At 34.0% G+C, this 18,516-nt stretch overlaps 4 protein-coding genes across 5 annotated transcripts; 1 reads left to right on the forward strand and 3 right to left on the reverse strand.

The window, feature by feature from the left end:
* Positions 1-4,491: 4,491 nt before the first annotated feature.
* On the reverse strand, positions 4,492-8,949 carry LOC149486642 (uncharacterized). Of its 2 annotated transcripts, none has more exons than XM_089698315.1 (7): positions 8,713-8,949; positions 6,995-7,226; positions 6,607-6,900; positions 5,705-5,810; positions 5,343-5,458; positions 5,007-5,068; positions 4,492-4,656 (listed from the first exon to the last, which is right to left on the reverse strand). In XM_089698315.1, exons 2-7 carry the CDS (start codon positions 7,178-7,180, stop codon positions 4,581-4,583), a joined length of 840 nt encoding a protein of 279 aa, XP_089554441.1. In that variant the 5' UTR covers positions 7,181-7,226; positions 8,713-8,949; the 3' UTR covers positions 4,492-4,580. The 2 variants fall into 2 exon arrangements, with proteins under 2 accessions (XP_089554441.1, XP_089554440.1); XM_089698314.1 differs by having other exon boundaries at positions 6,995-7,286; positions 8,650-8,949.
* A 2,535-nt stretch (positions 8,950-11,484) lies between these two features.
* Positions 11,485-13,111, reverse strand: LOC149486643 (ATP-dependent (S)-NAD(P)H-hydrate dehydratase-like). The gene is made up of 2 exons (XM_089698244.1): positions 12,418-13,111; positions 11,485-12,233 (listed from the first exon to the last, which is right to left on the reverse strand). Exons 1-2 carry the CDS (start codon positions 12,664-12,666, stop codon positions 11,505-11,507), a joined length of 978 nt encoding a protein of 325 aa, XP_089554370.1. The 5' UTR covers positions 12,667-13,111; the 3' UTR covers positions 11,485-11,504.
* A 113-nt stretch (positions 13,112-13,224) lies between these two features.
* Positions 13,225-15,718, forward strand: LOC149486644 (uncharacterized). Its single transcript, XM_089698242.1, has one exon. It carries the CDS (start codon positions 13,563-13,565, stop codon positions 14,940-14,942), a length of 1,380 nt encoding a protein of 459 aa, XP_089554368.1. The 5' UTR covers positions 13,225-13,562; the 3' UTR covers positions 14,943-15,718.
* On the reverse strand, positions 15,661-18,425 carry LOC149486645 (uncharacterized). Its single transcript, XM_089698245.1, has 2 exons — positions 17,942-18,425; positions 15,661-16,333 (listed from the first exon to the last, which is right to left on the reverse strand). Exons 1-2 carry the CDS (start codon positions 18,216-18,218, stop codon positions 15,735-15,737), a joined length of 876 nt encoding a protein of 291 aa, XP_089554371.1. The 5' UTR covers positions 18,219-18,425; the 3' UTR covers positions 15,661-15,734.
* Between the last annotated feature and the right edge of the window lie 91 nt (positions 18,426-18,516).

Raw genomic sequence — 18,516 nt, forward strand, 5'->3', positions numbered from 1 at the left:
TATATGAAGAATTGAGATTATACCCTACAAAATTACTGTGGTGTATATAAGTGTTTTAGATTGAATCGCACTTATAAATAAAGAAGTTTCACTTCAACAATTAAGTATTTACCGCTATTTTACGAAAAACAATAAAGGATATAAGAATAATAATAATATATAATATAATATAAGAAGTCGAGCGACAAGACCGAACATTGGGTCGCTTGCTGACTAGGCCCGTAGTGTGGCCAGAACGCGCGGATAGGAGAGTTTGAAAACTACGCGCGCTGGCTCGCTCATTACCGTCGCACTAGGCTTCCGCCATAGTCATTTCAATGTGGACGCAAAGGCGCGTTTCATACGTTTGATATTTCGCGCCCGCCGTCGCAACCGCGCTAGGCTCGCAGTGTGGACCTGCACTAAGCATTTATAATTTAATGTTCTATTGATATTATAATTAAGCTCTCTTTTAATTCGTTATCGCAATATAGAAATGTGCAATTTATTACATCACAAAGCTGAAAAAGAATTTACTACAAACATTGTAAAAGTTTATTTAAAATCGAATTCTGTATTAGAGAAACCACCTACGATTTACTAATTATATAATATGTACGGTGCAAAATAGTAGTGGTATTACAGTGTACTTATATTACTTTAGTACTTAAAGTACACATATTGTATGATTTTATTTTATACTGTATTATTTAGTTGTGTACTTAAATTTTCAATCTCAATCTTTTAAATAAAGTTTATTGAATTAATGCTGCTGTTTTCATTTTCTTCGCCTAAACCGTAAACTTCCGTAAGTATATAAAAATGTTAATAATCTTATATATAAAAATGAATCGCAAAATGTGTTGGTAAGCGCATAACTCGAGAACGGCTGAACCGATTTCGATAATTCTTTTTTTATTATATTCCTTGAAGTACGAGGATGGTTTTTATGTAGAGAAAACGTAAATATGTACCACGGGCGAAGCCGGGGCGGACCGCTAGTATTATAATAAAACTGTACAACAGAAGAATACCTCTAGGCATATAAGTAACACAAACCAAAGAAATCATTCTGAAAATTTGTTTTCTGTCCGTCTGCTATACGGTTCTCGTACAAAAACTACTTGACGGATTGACTATTACATTTTGTAGAATTTAGTTTGAATGTTTGAATATACGGACGTGCGAACGAGGCCCGGGGCACAGGCGCACAGCTCATAAATCATAATATTAGTGATATAAATTAATGGATAAGGATATTACTACTATCAGATTCTCAATTTATTTCTTTGCTATACAAAATACTCATGTAAGTAGGTACTATTATAAAATATTATATGAAAGTGGGTTGATGTTTGTTTTTTTTTTCGTTCACGTTGTAACACACCGATTTTATGATTTGATTTTTACATCTGAATATAGTAGTTAGGTGACTAGAGAGCGGTATAGGATAGGTAGAGATTGTCTAATCTAAAAATGAACGCCCCTCCACTAAACTTAATTGTTTCAATGTGTGAGGACAAATAATTATTGAACCACTTTATATGTGTGCGCGCGTCGATTCTACTGCAAACTTTGACACTCGCGCACTGATTTGTCAACTAATCGGGCGATCAGTTCAGGTGCCTAGCATTGTATGGCGGGGAGAGCGCGCTATGTACGGAATGACACGTCCGTTCTGTCGTGCATCGCGTCATTTATGCACTAGTTGGCCAACTGGTCCTGTCGTTCGGGCATGGACGGGACTGGAGGACTGAACGACCAATGAGGCAGACCAATTTGTGTGTATTGCGTCTATACACGTACTTTGAATGTGAGCGTAAACACAGTGGAGGGGCGTTCATTTTTAGATTAAGCGTCTTAAGCGTCTTATTCACGGTCAATCCCCGACGTACGTCGGCTCAAGGCCGCGGTGCTGGATGTATCCTACTGACGATCGTGCGCGCATCAAGCATGGCTAGGGTTGCCAACTTTTATTTGAAGAAATAGAGTATATCTGATTTTAAAGGAGGTAAATAAAGAGTAAATAAATATTTTTAAAAATGTATTTTTTTGTACTTTTTGCAGTAACTAAGAATTTTTCATTATTTTTAAATGAATTATATGAATCCAAACATTCCAAATCTAAATTTATATATTTCAAGAGCTCATTTTTAATTAATTTTTAATGAAGCTCGGTTTCTCTCTTCCCGCCACTTCACATTCATGACCGAAAAGACTCTTTCAGTAAATGCTAAAGTGGCGGGAACAGAGAGTATATAGCTAATCATTTTTTTTTAAACAAACAAATTCGTCAAGATATTTTTTTTAAATAAATTTCCATTTTTCTGCAGTGGACTTTTGCATAAAATCTGTGTTATTCAACAATTCGCCTTGGAGTTCTTTTAAAATAATAACTTCTGAATATAAACTGTCCATGTGTACAAGGTTGATCCAAAAGTAATGATAATTGGGATTTCCTGTGTACATAAAAATCAAAAATAACCGTTTCTTGCTTGCTCATGTACTCACTAAGTTATCACAAAAAAATCTTAACAATAGGCCACGTTTCCAAGTATTTACATTAATTTCTGTTGGCAACACTAATCTGCTGTACGTCCGCGCTATTCACTGTCCATCTGCACGACGTTCGCGGTGGTGGGGGTGCTTGCTGGATGAAAAGTTGGTCGTGCACATCCAGCAAGATAATAATAATAATTATTGACGTACGTCAACGCTATTCACTGTCGTTTTGCGTCGTGCATCGTGTATGACCTTGGCGGGACGTACGTCAAGATGGACCGTAAATAAGACGCTTTAGACAATCTCTAATGGTGGCAGTACACATTGGGCCAACGTGTTGGGCCAACGGGTTGGGCCAACGTGTAGAGAGCTACTTGGCGGTATGTTGGCTTCATTAGCCTAGTTGGCGCCAATATTGGCAGGCCAACCGAATGTTGTCGGTTTTTTGTGCACACTTCAAAGGATCTTGGCGCGCTCCGCAAACAGCGTTCACACGTTGGTGTCTTGTTCAGATTGTTGTTACTCGTCAGCGGAGACAGTATCGTTGCGCGTCAATGAAATTTACGTTTTACAATTCGTAGAATTGTATCGACATGAAGGAATTTAATTATTTGGAATCCACGGCATGAACTACACAAAAATAAAAACCTTATGACTCAATAAATTAGATGTTTTATTTTCTATTTATTATATTATATTATTCTAGATGTTTTTCATAACTCACTTTCATACATTTTTAAAAAAAAAAATGAATATATTTATAAAATGAGTAAAATAGTAGGTATAAAATAGTTACTTGTTCTTAAAAATTAAATAACAATATACAATGAGCATGATTTTGATCAAATTGTGCTAATTGATCAAATATCACCAATCAATACATCCGTCCGTAATATTTCAAGTTTCGTTTTATAGGTAATTAAAATTAAATTAAATGTAAAATGTACACTTTTTAAACATTTGAAAAAATCTAAACATATTTTTTAATAATGTTTTATTTATACAAAAATAAAAAAAAAGGAAAATAGAGATTGGAAAATGATATCATCGCAGACGGCAGAGTACACTCATTGTTATTGGTGCACATGTAGGTACGTAATAATTAAACGAACTGTTTATATAAATTGCCGCGGCTGCAAGAACTTCTACGGACTACGTCCATCTTTGAAGCGCCAATGCAGAATGATCAGTAAGCCAATGTGTGAACAGGAATCTTGGTAGCCTTCATTTTTGCCCAACACGTTGGCCCAACACGTTGGCCCCATGTGTACTGCCGCTATAACGTTTTACTGCGGTCAAGTTTATCACATTCGTGCGAATAGCGAGGCGAATAACGAACACGCATTAGCAACAGTGCACTAGCTATTCGCATTTCGCAGGTAGATTCGTAGGTTACATAGGCAGGTGTAGGTGATAGGTAAGTGCACTGTGTACCATTAGAATTTCCATCAATTATAATTACACGGGCGAAAAGCTAGTGGATAAATGCATGTAATTTTTTTTAAATAGATAGGTATTTACTTTTACTATATAGTGGTACCTTATATTATCACTTATCAGGTCGCTTTTTTGTAGGTATTTTAATGATTACAAGTTTTTATTCATTTACACCCTGTGTTTACACCACAAAAGTTGATCTCTCTGTACAAATCTATACTAATATTATAAAGCTGAAGAGTTTGTTTTAACACGCAAATATCAGGAAATACTGGTCCGATTTGAATAATTATTTCGGTGTTAGATAGCCCATTTATCGAGGAAGGCTTTAAGGCTAATAATAAGGCTTTAAGGCTATAATCACCCTAAGACCAACAGGAGCGGAGCAATGCGGGTGAAACCGCGGGGAACAGCTAGTCAGTAATTATATAACTTCAATGTTCACGTGTGTTTCTGTTGCTCTATCTAGTCTATAGTATCAGAACGTCAAAACCGATTTTCATAGTTTTGAAATAAATAGGATTATGAGATCATAGACATCTATGGAAAGGATTTTCACAAAAACACCAGAAATATGAATCATTATTTAATTAAACAAAAAATCGTTATTATCTTATAAAATAATATAATAATCATACAAAATTAGTATAACTTAAAATTAATCAGTCTCTGTTAGTACGGCGCCACCAGGGAACTCCGAGTATTTCGTCTTCTTGGGACAAGTTGGTTGTTGTGGGCCTAAAAGCATAAAAATTAAAAATTAATAACGAGTATTCAAGCCTTAATGAAACTTAACTGTCAATGCATTTAAGTTCCCTTGGGCTTGACTGTTTCTTTGTTACAGAGGTTACAAAAATCCTAGTCTATTCCCCTGAGGAAAACACAGGTAGAAAGCGGATAAATTCGTTACATAATTTAGAATTTTTTATTTTTATTTTGATTATTAGCTCTCCAGTCAAGAATAATAAATCCGTTTTATTTGTGAACGCACGATGCAAATTCGCTCGATTTGTATGATGGTGTCAATATGAATATGAACTAACTCCATTTCTTGGTCAATTTTTGTGCAAAATATACAATATACATACCTATATATTTGACTACGAGGTAATGAGGACGGTAATAATGTGTGGGCAGGCACAGGAACCTCCTGGAAATTTAGGAAAAAATGATATAATATTATATTTTTTCATTTCCATAAAAATTGTTTCACTGAGAGATTAGATAAGTATAATAAATATGATTTTGGTATGAAAATTCTCTAGGCGCGTTGAGAGTAAAAATTTCAAGGTCATGGCTATACCGTAACGTCATGGAGGCGACGATTTTGGTATCTTTGAATCTTGCGATAGAAGTTTCACTTCAGACACGTGTGCACGGCACACACGCCCTTTTTTTTTATTGGTAATATAATTATGCTATACCTGAATTGGCTGCATGGGAATGTGAGTATTGGCTCTCAACTTGCGCTGTCTAATTTCTCGGCGAACACAACATTGGACCCCCAACAAAACTCCACAAACGCAAGAGGAAAGACAACCTGTGAATTAAAAAATAACTTTCATGCACTAGTGAGCTAATAGAATTAACAAAAAAGCAACAAAATATTATATTACATAAACAATATTTTTAAAATATAGTAACTATGCATGTGATCAAGTTATTAGATTTAATTTCTAAAATTGTAGTGCTCCTTTCGCAGAATCAAATACGAGTTGATTAGTTTTATTTATTTTTTATTACATATTTTAGTTATAGAGATCACTAAGTTACAAAAAATTCTTACCAATATACACCAAAACTCCGAGGTCTCCATTTCTATTTGTTCTTCTTAATACAATTCCAGCTATGCATAATGAGATTCCAGTTAATATGCCAACCACAAAGATAACCTGAAATTGAAATGACAATTTTAGAATCCCTCTTTGTTATTGTTGTAAGGTTAAGAAGGTTAAAACTGAGAAGTTCTGAAACAATTTGATTTGTACATACACATATCAACAACTAGCTTTCCGTCCGCGACTTTGAATGCATCGCCTAAACCTAATAAATTATATAAACCTATTATTATTAAACCTTCCTCTTGAATCACTCTATTTATTAAAAAACTGCATTAAAATTTTTTTTTTTTTTTTTTTTATTGTGTGATAGGGAAGCGCTTGACCACGATCTCGCCTGATGGTAAGCTGAGATGTGGCCTATGATGGAGCGCGCTTCCCTAGAAGGTTCCCGTTCACTCTTCGCTTGAAGACCCCCATATTGTACTCGTCGGGGAACACATACTCAGGAAGCATGTTCCAGTCCCTCGCGGTTCGGATGAAGAATGTCGATCCGAACCGCTTTGTCCGGGTACATGGAACATCCACCATATGGCGATGCCTAGAGTCTGTGCGCCTCGACGATCGATGGAAAAATCCATTGATAATAATTTTTAATTTTAAAAGGGTTCTTGAAGTTGTATCTAGCTGATCTAGTTGATGAATAAAAAGTGGATGGTGATGATATTATATAATCTATAGCCTTTCTCTATGAATGGGCTATCAAACACTGAAAGAATTTTTCAAATTGGACCCGTAGTTCCTGAGATTAGCGCATTCAAACAAACAAACTCTTCAGCTTTATAATATAAGTATAGATATACAATATACACCAATTTAATGGATACATTTGAAAAAAATGCCTACAAACCTGTAATATATAATAGCAAACATATTCAAATCCAGGACAATGGCCACCACATGCTCCAATAATTGGGACCTCAGGGCTAACTGATTGTACTGATGGTACTTGTAAACGCTCCATTCGTTGACTGGGCTCTACATCACATAATGGCAAAGAAAATGCAGAAGCACATGACGGGAAAGTGTATGTGTTGGGCATCGCTTTTTCACCCCTGCTGTAATCCCTCCATGTACCAGTGCCATAAGGGGCATGGTATACAGGCGATGGTGGGCCAGTTTCCTTTGCGTAATATTGAGGAACCTAAAATATTTATCAAAATGTTAATTATGGATATATCAGCACCTCAATTTCGTAATGTTTTTATCGATAACTATTACGATCAGCTACCACTCACATGATATTGATGTTCAGGCGTAGATGCGTCAGTGCTGCAAGCTTGATAAACTGGCGTATTAACATCTTCTACCCACGGGTACTTGGCTCGAAGTCGTGAAGCAGTCGCAAATTGCTGTTCACTGCGTGGTATCACTGTCGTTTGATACGGATGCACACTCCGGGGTGCAACCGATTGTTTTATCATTTTTGGCTCAATATGATTGTATCACAAATTATATCCAGGCGGCATTCTTAATTTACATTATATGAAAATAACAAAATATATGAAGAAATAATATTGATTCCGTAGTACGCACCCCACAGAGCAAGTAATATAGTAAGAGACGGCACTCAGTACTTCGATTTCGAGCTCACGCACACATATGCATGTATTACTTAGGTCAAATCTTATATACCAACCTATGAAAAGTTTACGTCAAACATGACCCACATTGCTGCCAACATTTAAAAGTTGTCGTTGCTAGTGATGTCTCTTTATGAGTGCTAGTATCGATAAAACTTCATATCGATATCGATAAAATTATCGATGCTGGGTAACAGCACTACTAATAATTCTCATCCATATTCAAATTAAGGGAAATTAAAAATAAAACACCAACAATGTAGATCAATAAGTTTATTATAATATTAATTATTTAATAACATTTTTATATAATATTAAAACACACTATTATCAGCAAAAATCTTGCAAAAATTGATAATTCCATTTGAATTTTACTGAATATCTTTATTTAGGCATGTAGGACTTAATTCGGCTTAAATATTATGTGAATACAACTAGATTCACATTTTATACTTTTCCTTGAAATATTTTGCGGGATTTCTATTAAATCTCGTTCTAAATTTCGATACCAATATATCGTTGCCGTTCGGATCGCCATATTGGAATTGTATATGAAGAAGCCGTTGTTTTCTTTGGACATAATAATATCTCCTCTCCAATTGATTCTACAGCCAGAACATGACGTATTAGAGACGTTTTCTCATAAATTGTTTTGTAATTATTATGTTTTATCTTCCATATAGAACAGTCATTGGGTACATATTGCAAATATTTAGTCACAAATCACAATTATTATCTACACACAAAGATTTTAACATTGTTTACACAATATAACACTTTTTCTTCTTTTTACACTTTTGGCAGAAATATTACAAATTAAATAGTTCAATGTACTGTACATTAACTGAGTAAATAACAAAATCTACGATATACGAAGAACAAATTTTGTTTAACAACCATCAAAACAATAAAATAAAACGCCATTTTGAATTCAAATTTCAAACAACAAATCAACATCAAGACGTTGTCTATGCTTAAGTCTTAACCATTGACAAGAAATCGAAGAAAGAAAGAAATAATTTATTATTGTACTAGCTAAAAATTAAAATGTACAAAAATAAGGTTTAAAAAAAAAGAAGAAATAATAATAAATAAGTAAAACTAAAATATTAAATCTTTTATTATGTGATTACATCGGAGAGGCCAACATTAGAAATATTTTTATTTTTTCTAAATGTTGGCAGGCCAGACTTGACCTTAGGTCTTGGAAAAGTACAAAATAATTTGAACTCTATGTCAATTGAATGAAGTTTAAAATTGCTTGATAATGTAAGCCTAACCAAAACGATGTTCTAAGTGTCGACCCACTGACGCACCCTTTCAATTTGTTACAACTTGCAAGCGCCAAGCATTAGCAATAAAAAAAGAGTTACTTTCGACTGTCGACATGAGACATCTGAATGGCTACATTTTTTAAATTGATAAATATATGACAAGTATATGATGAGTTAATACGAAACACAATTAGATAACAGATCTCAGAAAAAGAACACGCGAAGAAAATATAATATTATTTTAATTTAACACAACTTTGGAGCTAGACACAACAGAAACAGAAAACCACAGGGCACAGAGCCATTATGAATTATGATAACCTTGCACAGAGCAAGATAGAAAACTGAAAGCTCAAAAGAAATACAATGTCCATAGACTATAAATTCAATAGAAGGAATAAAAAATGCACAGATACTTTGAAAAAGATTTCAGAAAGAGTGAAAAACTTACTCTGTGGTGAGAAAAAGTTAAATCGTATGGAAATATCAATATATAATATTTCCTACTCAGGAAAGGGTAGTATTTAAACGAGTGACTGTAAATTAAAGTTTTAGTTAACAAAAATAATAAATTGGGGCAACAGAATTACTAAGTGAGCGACTGACTGCGAGCGATGAAAAATTAATAGATCAGCAACTAACAAACATTCATTTGCGTTACATAAAATACAAAATGAGCAGCTTCATAATATTTGAGCGACCTAATATTAATTGTTTGAATGACAAAATTACGTCTTGTATTATATTCATTATTTGGCATATGATTTATTTATACTGAGTGGCATTTTATCTTAATCGAGGTATTTCGAATAGAAAAATCACTTTGAAAAATACTATAATGGACAGAGTAGTTACTATCAGTTCAATTTGATTTTGATTAAGTTTTATAAAATAACTATTTGAACAATTTATTTTAGTGTTTTAAGTCGCTCTAGATGAGCGTAATTTAGTCGCTTACATAATAATCTATTCGCTCAACTAGTAATTTAGTCGCTCATATAGTAATGTAATCACACAGTTAGAATTCTAATGTATCAAATGGATTAATCACAATCCTCCTTAAGTACGCTCAATCTGTATTTTATTATCAACTAATTTTCGTTGCTTGTTTAGTTTATTTGTCGATTACTCAAATTCATACCGCTCAAGTTATTAAATCAGTATCTCATAATCAGTCGCTCACTATATTTTCAGTCACTCGTTTTATTATTCCCCCTCAGGAAATATTTGATATTTTTTAATAAAAAATGTTTTACAATCTTCGGACCCTCTTTGCTATATTAAAAATCTTCTTTCTAAGTTTATTAAGCTATTGCATAGCTTCTATCGCGGGCCTTGAGCGCGGGGACCGAATCGAGAAATTCCGTAACGAAAAAACCTCACGCTCCCCACTCCGACGGGCTCGGAGGTGTGGCTTGAAGGCATGCTATGCAATAGCTTTACCGCGGCAGTCCCCGAGTGCCACACGTCTTTTCTTTCACGTGGATCACTTCATCATGGTTGTCCACTAAGATTATAAGTTGTCGATTTAATTCAGTCGTCACTACATTTTAGGAAAGTGATTTAATGCATTTAGTTACTAAAAAAACTTCACCCATTTAATTACTTATTTCTAGGGATAACCCATTATTTCTAGGGATATTTTTTGTCAGCACAAATTGGACAATGAAGAATTGAATTTATCAATCGCAATTACGCTTTTTCTGTAAGCACACATTATGCTCTCTCTTTCTATGAATACTTCCTCGTAGGATAAAAGGATATTTTTTGAATTAACGATATCACGAGCTATAGTAATATGTTAAATTATCTCGAATTCATTTATAGATAATTTCTGCACCGGCTGGTTTTAAAACACTCATAATCTTCCCTGAATTCTGATTCAAAGACGTTAATAAATAATACCAACGATCCAAATGAGAGCGTTCTTGTTTACAACTTGTCTCTATGTAGGTGACTATGGCTTAGCAAAATAAGGGACAAATTGCTTGAAAAGCGACCGAGTAAATGTTCGGTATTCCGGTACATACTATTATGTATATTGATGATACGCTACTTAGTTTAATATACTTATGCAAAAATAAATTAAAACTTAGTATACGGAGAAGTATAAACACCGTAGGTTATAATTTTCATACATAGCTGAATAATACAGTTTTAATCGTAACGTAGCCTTATATCTTACGTGCTAGGGTTTCGCTTTTAAGACTTAATTTAAAAAAAAATATCGATACATACATAATTCGTGAGATAGTGCAAAGTCAAACAAAATTCATTATCACCCTATCTACCATTTCTAAAAACATCAATGATTGGTTGAGTTGTCGAAACGTTAGACAAGGACCATTTACCATTGGGAAACCTCTCGCTCAGACCGATTTTGGTAACGGATAATTTCTAAATTTGTTTCTGAATTTAGTGACTAAATTAAGAAAATTGTGTACTGTGTGCCCTTGCAGGTACAGCTGTGAACCACACTGTGAACGTACCATTTTAGCTGTTAATGATCATATCTCGGTTTTAATATATACCATCAATACTAATTACTTTAAGTACAAAATACCTGTATAAATTAGAATGAAGATTAAAAGTTAAAACAGGCTACACAATAACAAGCCCAAAACAAGCCAATGTATGTGTATAGTCTTGTACTATTAACTACCTACGAAACGAGCAGAAATAATAAAATGAAAAGCCCTAAAAATTTCAATAATAAAAGAGATATTACTACAAAGTATAAAAATATGCTGCCTAAAAAACTGCATCTAATTCGGATAACCCGTTGGCGAGCTATGGTGCCACAGACAGACACACATAGCGGTCAATACATAGGTAACACGTTTTAGGTCGGGGCTTAATAAAAAATAAGGGTAAGGTTAAAGGTAGGTTTATTATTCTAAAAATGTGGATTCAAACACTGAATGAATTTCTTGTAACATATCTGAAGCTAACATACTACGGCCATATTTTTCAAATGCTTTAAAATTGCAGTCTCTAGTAAACTTTGCAGCTGCATAACTAGAGATGCTTTGACTAAGTTTAACCGAATTTTCATTCTCACAAACGTTAGATTGTAGTGCCCAATTAAAAAACGTCCCTAGTGCTCCAGACAATATGTCTCCTTGTCCCCCGGCGCGCCGACCCGATCCACCTTTTGTTATTGTCCAATCAAATGACGTAATTCCAGATTTATATTGATCTTTTTCTCCCTTCAGTAAAACTGTTACAAAGTCTCCCCAATAACTATACCATGGTGTTTGTTCGGATGGAATGGCGTCCTTTAGTCTTTGCGCTTCAATATAATTAGGTGTCAAAATAATTCCAGGGCTTGGGTAATCTTTTATTACTGTTACATTTTTGTACACTGCGTATAAGCCATCAGCATCTATAACTAACGGTTTTTTTAAGTTTCTGCACATGTCTATGATTGAATAGAATCGGTCCATCACATTAGGATCTCTTCCAAGACCTGGTCCAATGATAATTACATGCATTCGCTTCAGTATCTCAATAAGATCGGAATCCGAAGGAGATGGAATAACAATAAGATCAGGACTATACGACTTTATAGCAGGTGCAGCATCTTTTGTAGTAATTACGTGGACCAAATCAGCTCCGACCTTTAAAATTTATTTATTATTACATAGTAACTAGTTATTATGCTAAATATAATTTATGAAACTAAATATTAAATACCAGTAAATTTATAATAAGTATTACTTTCCTAAGCAATTATTCTATATCTTGTGAATATGGGCTTATGTTGAGGATTAATGTAAGCTATTAAGTAGATGTTATTTTTACCTTCAAAGCTGTAATTGCTGAAAAATAAGGTGCTCCAGTATATTCAGATGATCCACCTATAACTGCTATTTTTCCAGCTTCGCCTTTGTGCTTACCCTCCAATTCAGGAATAATAGATCTACTTATGATTTGTAACGTCTCTTCATTAAATGTATCGATATTCGAACATTGTTCTACTTTTAACAAACTTACCGAAATTAGTTTCATACAGATTAATATCACAAAAAGAACACTGTGTTTAAAAATCATTTTCTGAGATATTAAGTAATTCTTTATGTTTTACGCAATACGTCGCGGTCGGTACCAAAAATTATATTTTATATGTGAATCACTCTAAATTCGACTATCTCATGTAGCAAAATCAAAGCAAAATGAATGTAAATAAGATGTAAATTCAAAGAATACGTAATAATCTAAAGGTTAACATTGAGGTCATCTTTTTCTTTGTGTAGAGTGGTGATACCAAAGACAGATTAAGAACGAGTTAATCCGTAAATGCAAAACGCAGTTACCATTTATTTATACGCAGTTCTTATCCCAAACGATGGAGTATACATTTTTTTTATAATTACGGGCCGTTCCTGTATTCCGTGAAATATCACCATGATATTTTGCATGGGAAAAACTTGTTTCACAAACGTGTCACAAACAGTCATCCAAGTGCCAATAGATCCTCAGAGCAATAAACCTATCCTCTGAGTCTAATACATTGTACATTATTATTGCTCTGTGTTGTACACTGTGTACACTCTGAACAACGAATGTTGTTCTGAGTGTGTACATCATGGTGACAAGTGTGAAGTGTCAATAGATTTGACAATTGACAATTTCATTAGATTTTGTGAAGCAAAAGCTATGCAAAAATTAACAATTTTCTATAAAAAAAATTCAAGTTCATAACGTTTGATAGTGATATTTACAGTGAAAAGTTAAATGTTAACAGTAAAACAAATTGAAAAACTTAATTTTCTATGAGAAGCTTAATACATAACTGAAGGAGTAAACGCTTAAAAATGTGCAGCAAAGCGAAATATTCATGCTTTTACCCCTTATGACTATTATTATGAATTTCTCGATAACATTAATGCAATTTATTGAGAAAATAATAGTGTAATTAAAATAAATGAATTATTTAACACTAAACAATGGTTGGAAACGTATCCGTTACGGACGCTTCAATAAATGTCTTGGATGAATCGGGTAATTTAATCCCTGCTGCTAGCAATTTTTGTAAAGATTACATAAAAGGATGTTGTAATCGCGAAAACTGCAGATATATTCATGAAATACCATCTAAATTACATTTGAAGGAACTTTTTGTGTTTTGTCACGATTTTCAAAACAAAGGTTGCATGAGACCAAACTGTAAATTTCTTCATAGTACAGTTGAAGAACAAGAACATTTTTACAGTTCTGGCAAATTTCCTCGTATACTAAATACAACAATGCCTATTTGTCAGGCATACAGACATGGAAATTGTTCTAACAGAGAATGCAAATTTATGCATGTAGATCTGACTAATGAAAACCTTGCCATTCGAAATCCACCACCCCCAATATTTGACAGGCCTATATTGAGAGATGATGCATCACCTCCTGAGGCTAAATTAAGAAGATACACTTATGAAGAGTCTGGAATTAATGAACATGTGATAAAAGCAACAGCAAATACTTGCTCAAATTGTGAAGTATTAGATCATAGGGTAAAATTATTGCATGATAATATCAGTGTATTACTTAAGAAAGTGACAGAATTGACAGAGAAGAATATTCAATTGACCTCCATGAATGAATTTTTGTTAGAGCAAACAGCTTCAATAAGGCCTGATCAACCGTGTGTAATCACTTCAAGACATGGAACTTCAGCACCTGTGTCCCTTGCAACTGTTAGTGTAACTCCAGTTGTAAGTCTTGCTGGGGCACTCCCAACATTGATGCCAGGAGCGGCTACACCCAACCTGACATTAGCCCCTGCTGCCTCTCAAGCACAACTTTTAACCCCTGCTCCTCAAATACTTACCGTAAGCACCACTCAACAATTGATGGGAAATTCTGGAGCTCTAATAGTAACAAGTGCAGGAGCTCAACAACTAATGCAAGTCAGTGATTCTGGTACATTGATGGGTGGGGGACAAACTGTAGTAGCTGTTACACCAGCACAACTTACACTTGCTCCCCCTACGCAACAGTTAATGAGCAATGGTCCACAGACTGCTGTGCAACATCTGGTTCAATCTCAACTGCCACAACACCAAGCATCACAATTTGCACAACAATCTGCTCAACATTTGGCTGCAGCACAGCAGTCGGCTCAACAACTTGCAGCTGCTGCACAGCAATCGGCCCAACAGTTAGCAGCACAACAGTCAGCACAACAACAACTTGCACCAAGTCAACAGTTGGTACATCAAACATCTACTCAGCAAATTACAATCTCCAGCACTAGTCAACCCTTGGCCCTGACAAATTCTCAAGCACAGCCCATCACATTTCCAATTATTTCACAGAGCATATTGCCACACTGATTGTGTTTGGGTTGCATATAGGTATCTTAAGTGAGAGTCATTAGTGTGGCAAGTAATATGTGATGAATTGTCCATGATTTTTCATTTTGTGTTTAAAGAGTTTGTAAGTTTGAGGGAGGGACAAGAGACAATCTGGGGAACCATGTGATAGTGTATGTTGTGTTCATTGTAAATGTAAGTTGATTTTCAACAATGTGTAATCCTAAAATTACCAAATAATTTTATGACTATAGTCAGAAGTGAAGTGAGGCGGAAAAATAAAGATGGACAATTGATTTTAAGCAGTATTTTAATTATGAAGAATGTTAATTTTTATTGGATTGCATGTTGATACAATAAAATAAAACAAAAATAAAACTTAAGATTTGATTTAATTGCACTTTTCTTGATTGGTATTTGGTACTAAATTTTATTAGAATAATTGGTACTCACATGCATTTCAATTATACATTTGAAATTTCAATGGTTATGACAGAAGATTTTACTTTGGTTAGGTACAATAAGATCTATAGTATACTTTAAGCTATATTCATTGTTAACATGAAAGTCTTGATAGCAATATTACAATAATAATTATGCCATGCACTTTAATGTGTGTTACGATACACATTACTCTGTTAACTGTTAATAATAGCTTTGTAGGCTACATACACCTATCAGAATTATTATAAGCAAGTAAAAAGATGAGAGGTGTAGTGTTCTAACTATATTTAATGAGATAAGTTATTCACATAATTTATTTTGTAATCATAATAAAATAATCTGTTAGAATAATATTTTTTAATTTGATTTTTACATTTTTCTATGATTGCATTCATTATTTTTGTTTTCGTATTTCAAAATCTTCCCGCGAGTACCCAGTACGAAATTATTTGAATTATCAAAAGCTATAGCCGTTATGTTTCCCGGTATATTTTTAACCTTTTTTAATGAACCTGTATCATTTTCGTGGAGATATGTTAATGTTTCACTGGCAACATAAACAATATGTTTATGGAATGATATTTGGGCAAAGCCATCATATGTAACATTGCCTATGAAAACTGGATGAGACAGATTAGATTTAAGGACGAATAGCTTTTCTTCCCTTATGAAGTAAAAGTTATTGTTGTCATCTACTGCCACTTCATTCAGAGCTTCAAGAGATTTGAATGGAATTTTTCTTTCACCTGCTAGTAAATACAATTGTTCAACTCCATCGGGGCTGTCCGTAATATACTTGTTACCATCTTTGTCTAAAAATAGCATATTTGATTTCATTTTTGGCGACGTAACTAAACTCGTATCTTCTGAGTCGTAATTATATGCATAGATTCCCTTCCCTGTTCCAATATAAACTTTTGTACTTCTTTTATCAACGGCAATCGAATAGCTGAGTCCCTCGGGGAGACCTATGGATAAGCATAAATAATATTTAATTTGGATGGCAAAAGATGGTGAATTTTTCATTTTGTTATGTAAGATGTAAATCTTAATTCCCGTAAAGGAGTTGAACTTCCTAATGCGAAGTCGTATTTTAGAGTACCTACCTACATATAGAAAAATTACCGCAATAATATATTCTTAATTTTTTACAGCCGTTTAAATTTCAACATAGATTCAAGGGTTGTCGTCAAAAAAATTACTAATTAAGTAGACACGATATTTAACTTTTATATATTTACCACGCTATTTCAGAATAACAAGATTATAACTAGTTACCTACTTTTCAAATGTCTTCGCTTAAAACGTAGCAATGTTAATTAAATTCCATTAACGTAAGTGGTGAACTTAAGAACTATAATCAAAATTCGATTTTTGAATTTTGATTCGAACGAATTTCACCTGCATTATCTTCTTATATATAAAAAACCGGCCAAGTGCGAGTCGGGCTCGCGCACAAAGGGTTCCGTAGCAGCAAATATAATAAATTACAGTTAAATCAACCTATCTCAAAAACTATAAGAGATACTTTGATCAAACCAAAAATCGTTGAAAGAGTTAATTAGCATGCATCACCTCTATTTTTTTTAGAATTTTATACCCCGTAGTTATAAAAATAGAGGGGGGGGGACATACTTTTTACGACTTTGAGAGCTGATATCTCAAAAACCGTTCACTTTAAGAAAAATGTTTTTTAGAAAACTTTATATCATTTTAAAAGACCTTTCCATTGATACCCCACACGGGTATGTACATCGAAAAAAAAAATTTCATCCCTCAGTTACATGTATGGGGGGCCCCACCCCCAATTCTTTTTTTTACTATTTAGTGTCATATTTTTGTAGCGGTTCATACAACACATATTCCCATCAAATTTCATCACTGTAGTACTTATAGTTTCCGAGTAAATCGGCTGTGACAGACGGACAGACGGACAGACGGACAGACGGACATGACGAAACTATAAGGGTTCCGTTTTTGCCATTTTGGCTACGGAACCCTAAAAATGACTCGCAAAATGTGTTGGTAAGCGCATAACTCGAGAACGGCTGAACCGATTTCGATAATTCTTTTTTCTATTATATTCCTGGAAGTACGAGAATGGTTCTTATGTAGAGAAAACGTAAACATGTACCACGGGCGAAGCCGGGGCGGACCGCTAGTAATCTTATATATAAAATTCTCGTGTCACAATGTTAGTCTGCATACTCCTCCGAAACGGGTGGACCGATTCTCATGAAATTTTCTGTGCATATCGGGTAAGTCTGAGAATCGGCCAACATCTATTTTTCATATGTACCACGGGCGAAGCCGGGGCGGACCGCTAGTGGTCTAATAAAAATGGGAAAAAGAAAACTTTAACTTTGTCAGTCCGACTGTCTCTTCTCCACGAATAAACTGCTTATCCGATTTGGATGAAGTTTGATATATTTAGTTTAATACCTGAGAAAGGACATAGATTATATCACGGAAATTGCACGGAAATGGGAACTATGTGGGTTTTCTTTTGACTACACGGGCGAAATGCTACAAAATAGATAAAAGAACAACCTTAAATCTTAATTTTTAAATCTTACCGGCAATCTTTTCAGGAACAGTTGAATTTGTTTTAATCACCTTCGCATCAAAATAGTAACCTCTAATGTCTTGACCAGATTCGATGAAAAACAAGTTGCCATACTTATCAAATTGTGTCTCTGTTGGATATGCATCACCTATATTGTAGACATCTGATATATTGTAATGATCTTTGTCTATAGTTAAATCAGACCCACAGGATTGATTAGGCAGATCAAAACAAGATTCCCCGTCGAATAAAGATAATATGAATATTAATAATATTAACCACTTCATTTTTATAAATAGTAAAGTATAAAGAATAGATAGAAACTCCGTTTGCGGTGATGGTTAGAATAAGAATGTAAAAAATCTAATAAATAAGAAGAAAATAAGTAACATTTAAGTTTAATAAACCTATAAAATATATCGAACCAATTAAGATACTGAAATCATTAATGAGAAGAAATATTGGCCTGGTAAGGGAATCAATAAACTTATAATTATTAAACTATTAAGGAAAACAAAACATTTATTATCAAATATATAAACATAAAAATTACACATCACTCCCTACAGACAATTAAAGTACCTA

Source organism: Colias philodice, chromosome 8 (genome assembly GCF_061535455.1).
Source record: "Colias philodice isolate Cphi_HAF_F1 chromosome 8, ilColPhil1 Martin Lab GWU primary, whole genome shotgun sequence".
Lineage (NCBI taxonomy): Eukaryota > Metazoa > Arthropoda > Insecta > Lepidoptera > Pieridae > Colias > Colias philodice.

What these genes read in the sequence shown, in the direction of transcription:
- LOC149486642 (XM_089698315.1), bottom strand. Translation starts at nt 7,180, where the DNA reads ATGATAAAACAATCGGTTGCACCCCGGAGTGTGCATCCGTATCAAACG. An exon ending in CGCCTGAACATCAATATCAT is followed by an intron (nt 6,901 to 6,994) that starts GTGAGTGGTAGC and finishes TAAATATTTTAG; the next exon opens with GTTCCTCAATATTACGCAAA. An exon ending in TTCCCATGCAGCCAATTCAG is followed by an intron (nt 5,069 to 5,342) that starts GTATAGCATAAT and finishes CTAAATTTCCAG; the next exon opens with GAGGTTCCTGTGCCTGCCCA.
- LOC149486643 (XM_089698244.1), bottom strand. Translation starts at nt 12,666, where the DNA reads ATGATTTTTAAACACAGTGTTCTTTTTGTGATATTAATCTGTATGAAA. An exon ending in CAGCAATTACAGCTTTGAAG is followed by an intron (nt 12,234 to 12,417) that starts GTAAAAATAACA and finishes TAAATTTTAAAG; the next exon opens with GTCGGAGCTGATTTGGTCCA.
- LOC149486644 (XM_089698242.1), top strand. Translation starts at nt 13,563, where the DNA reads ATGGTTGGAAACGTATCCGTTACGGACGCTTCAATAAATGTCTTGGAT.
- LOC149486645 (XM_089698245.1), bottom strand. Translation starts at nt 18,218, where the DNA reads ATGAAGTGGTTAATATTATTAATATTCATATTATCTTTATTCGACGGG. An exon ending in TGTTCCTGAAAAGATTGCCG is followed by an intron (nt 16,334 to 17,941) that starts GTAAGATTTAAA and finishes GCTTATCCATAG; the next exon opens with GTCTCCCCGAGGGACTCAGC.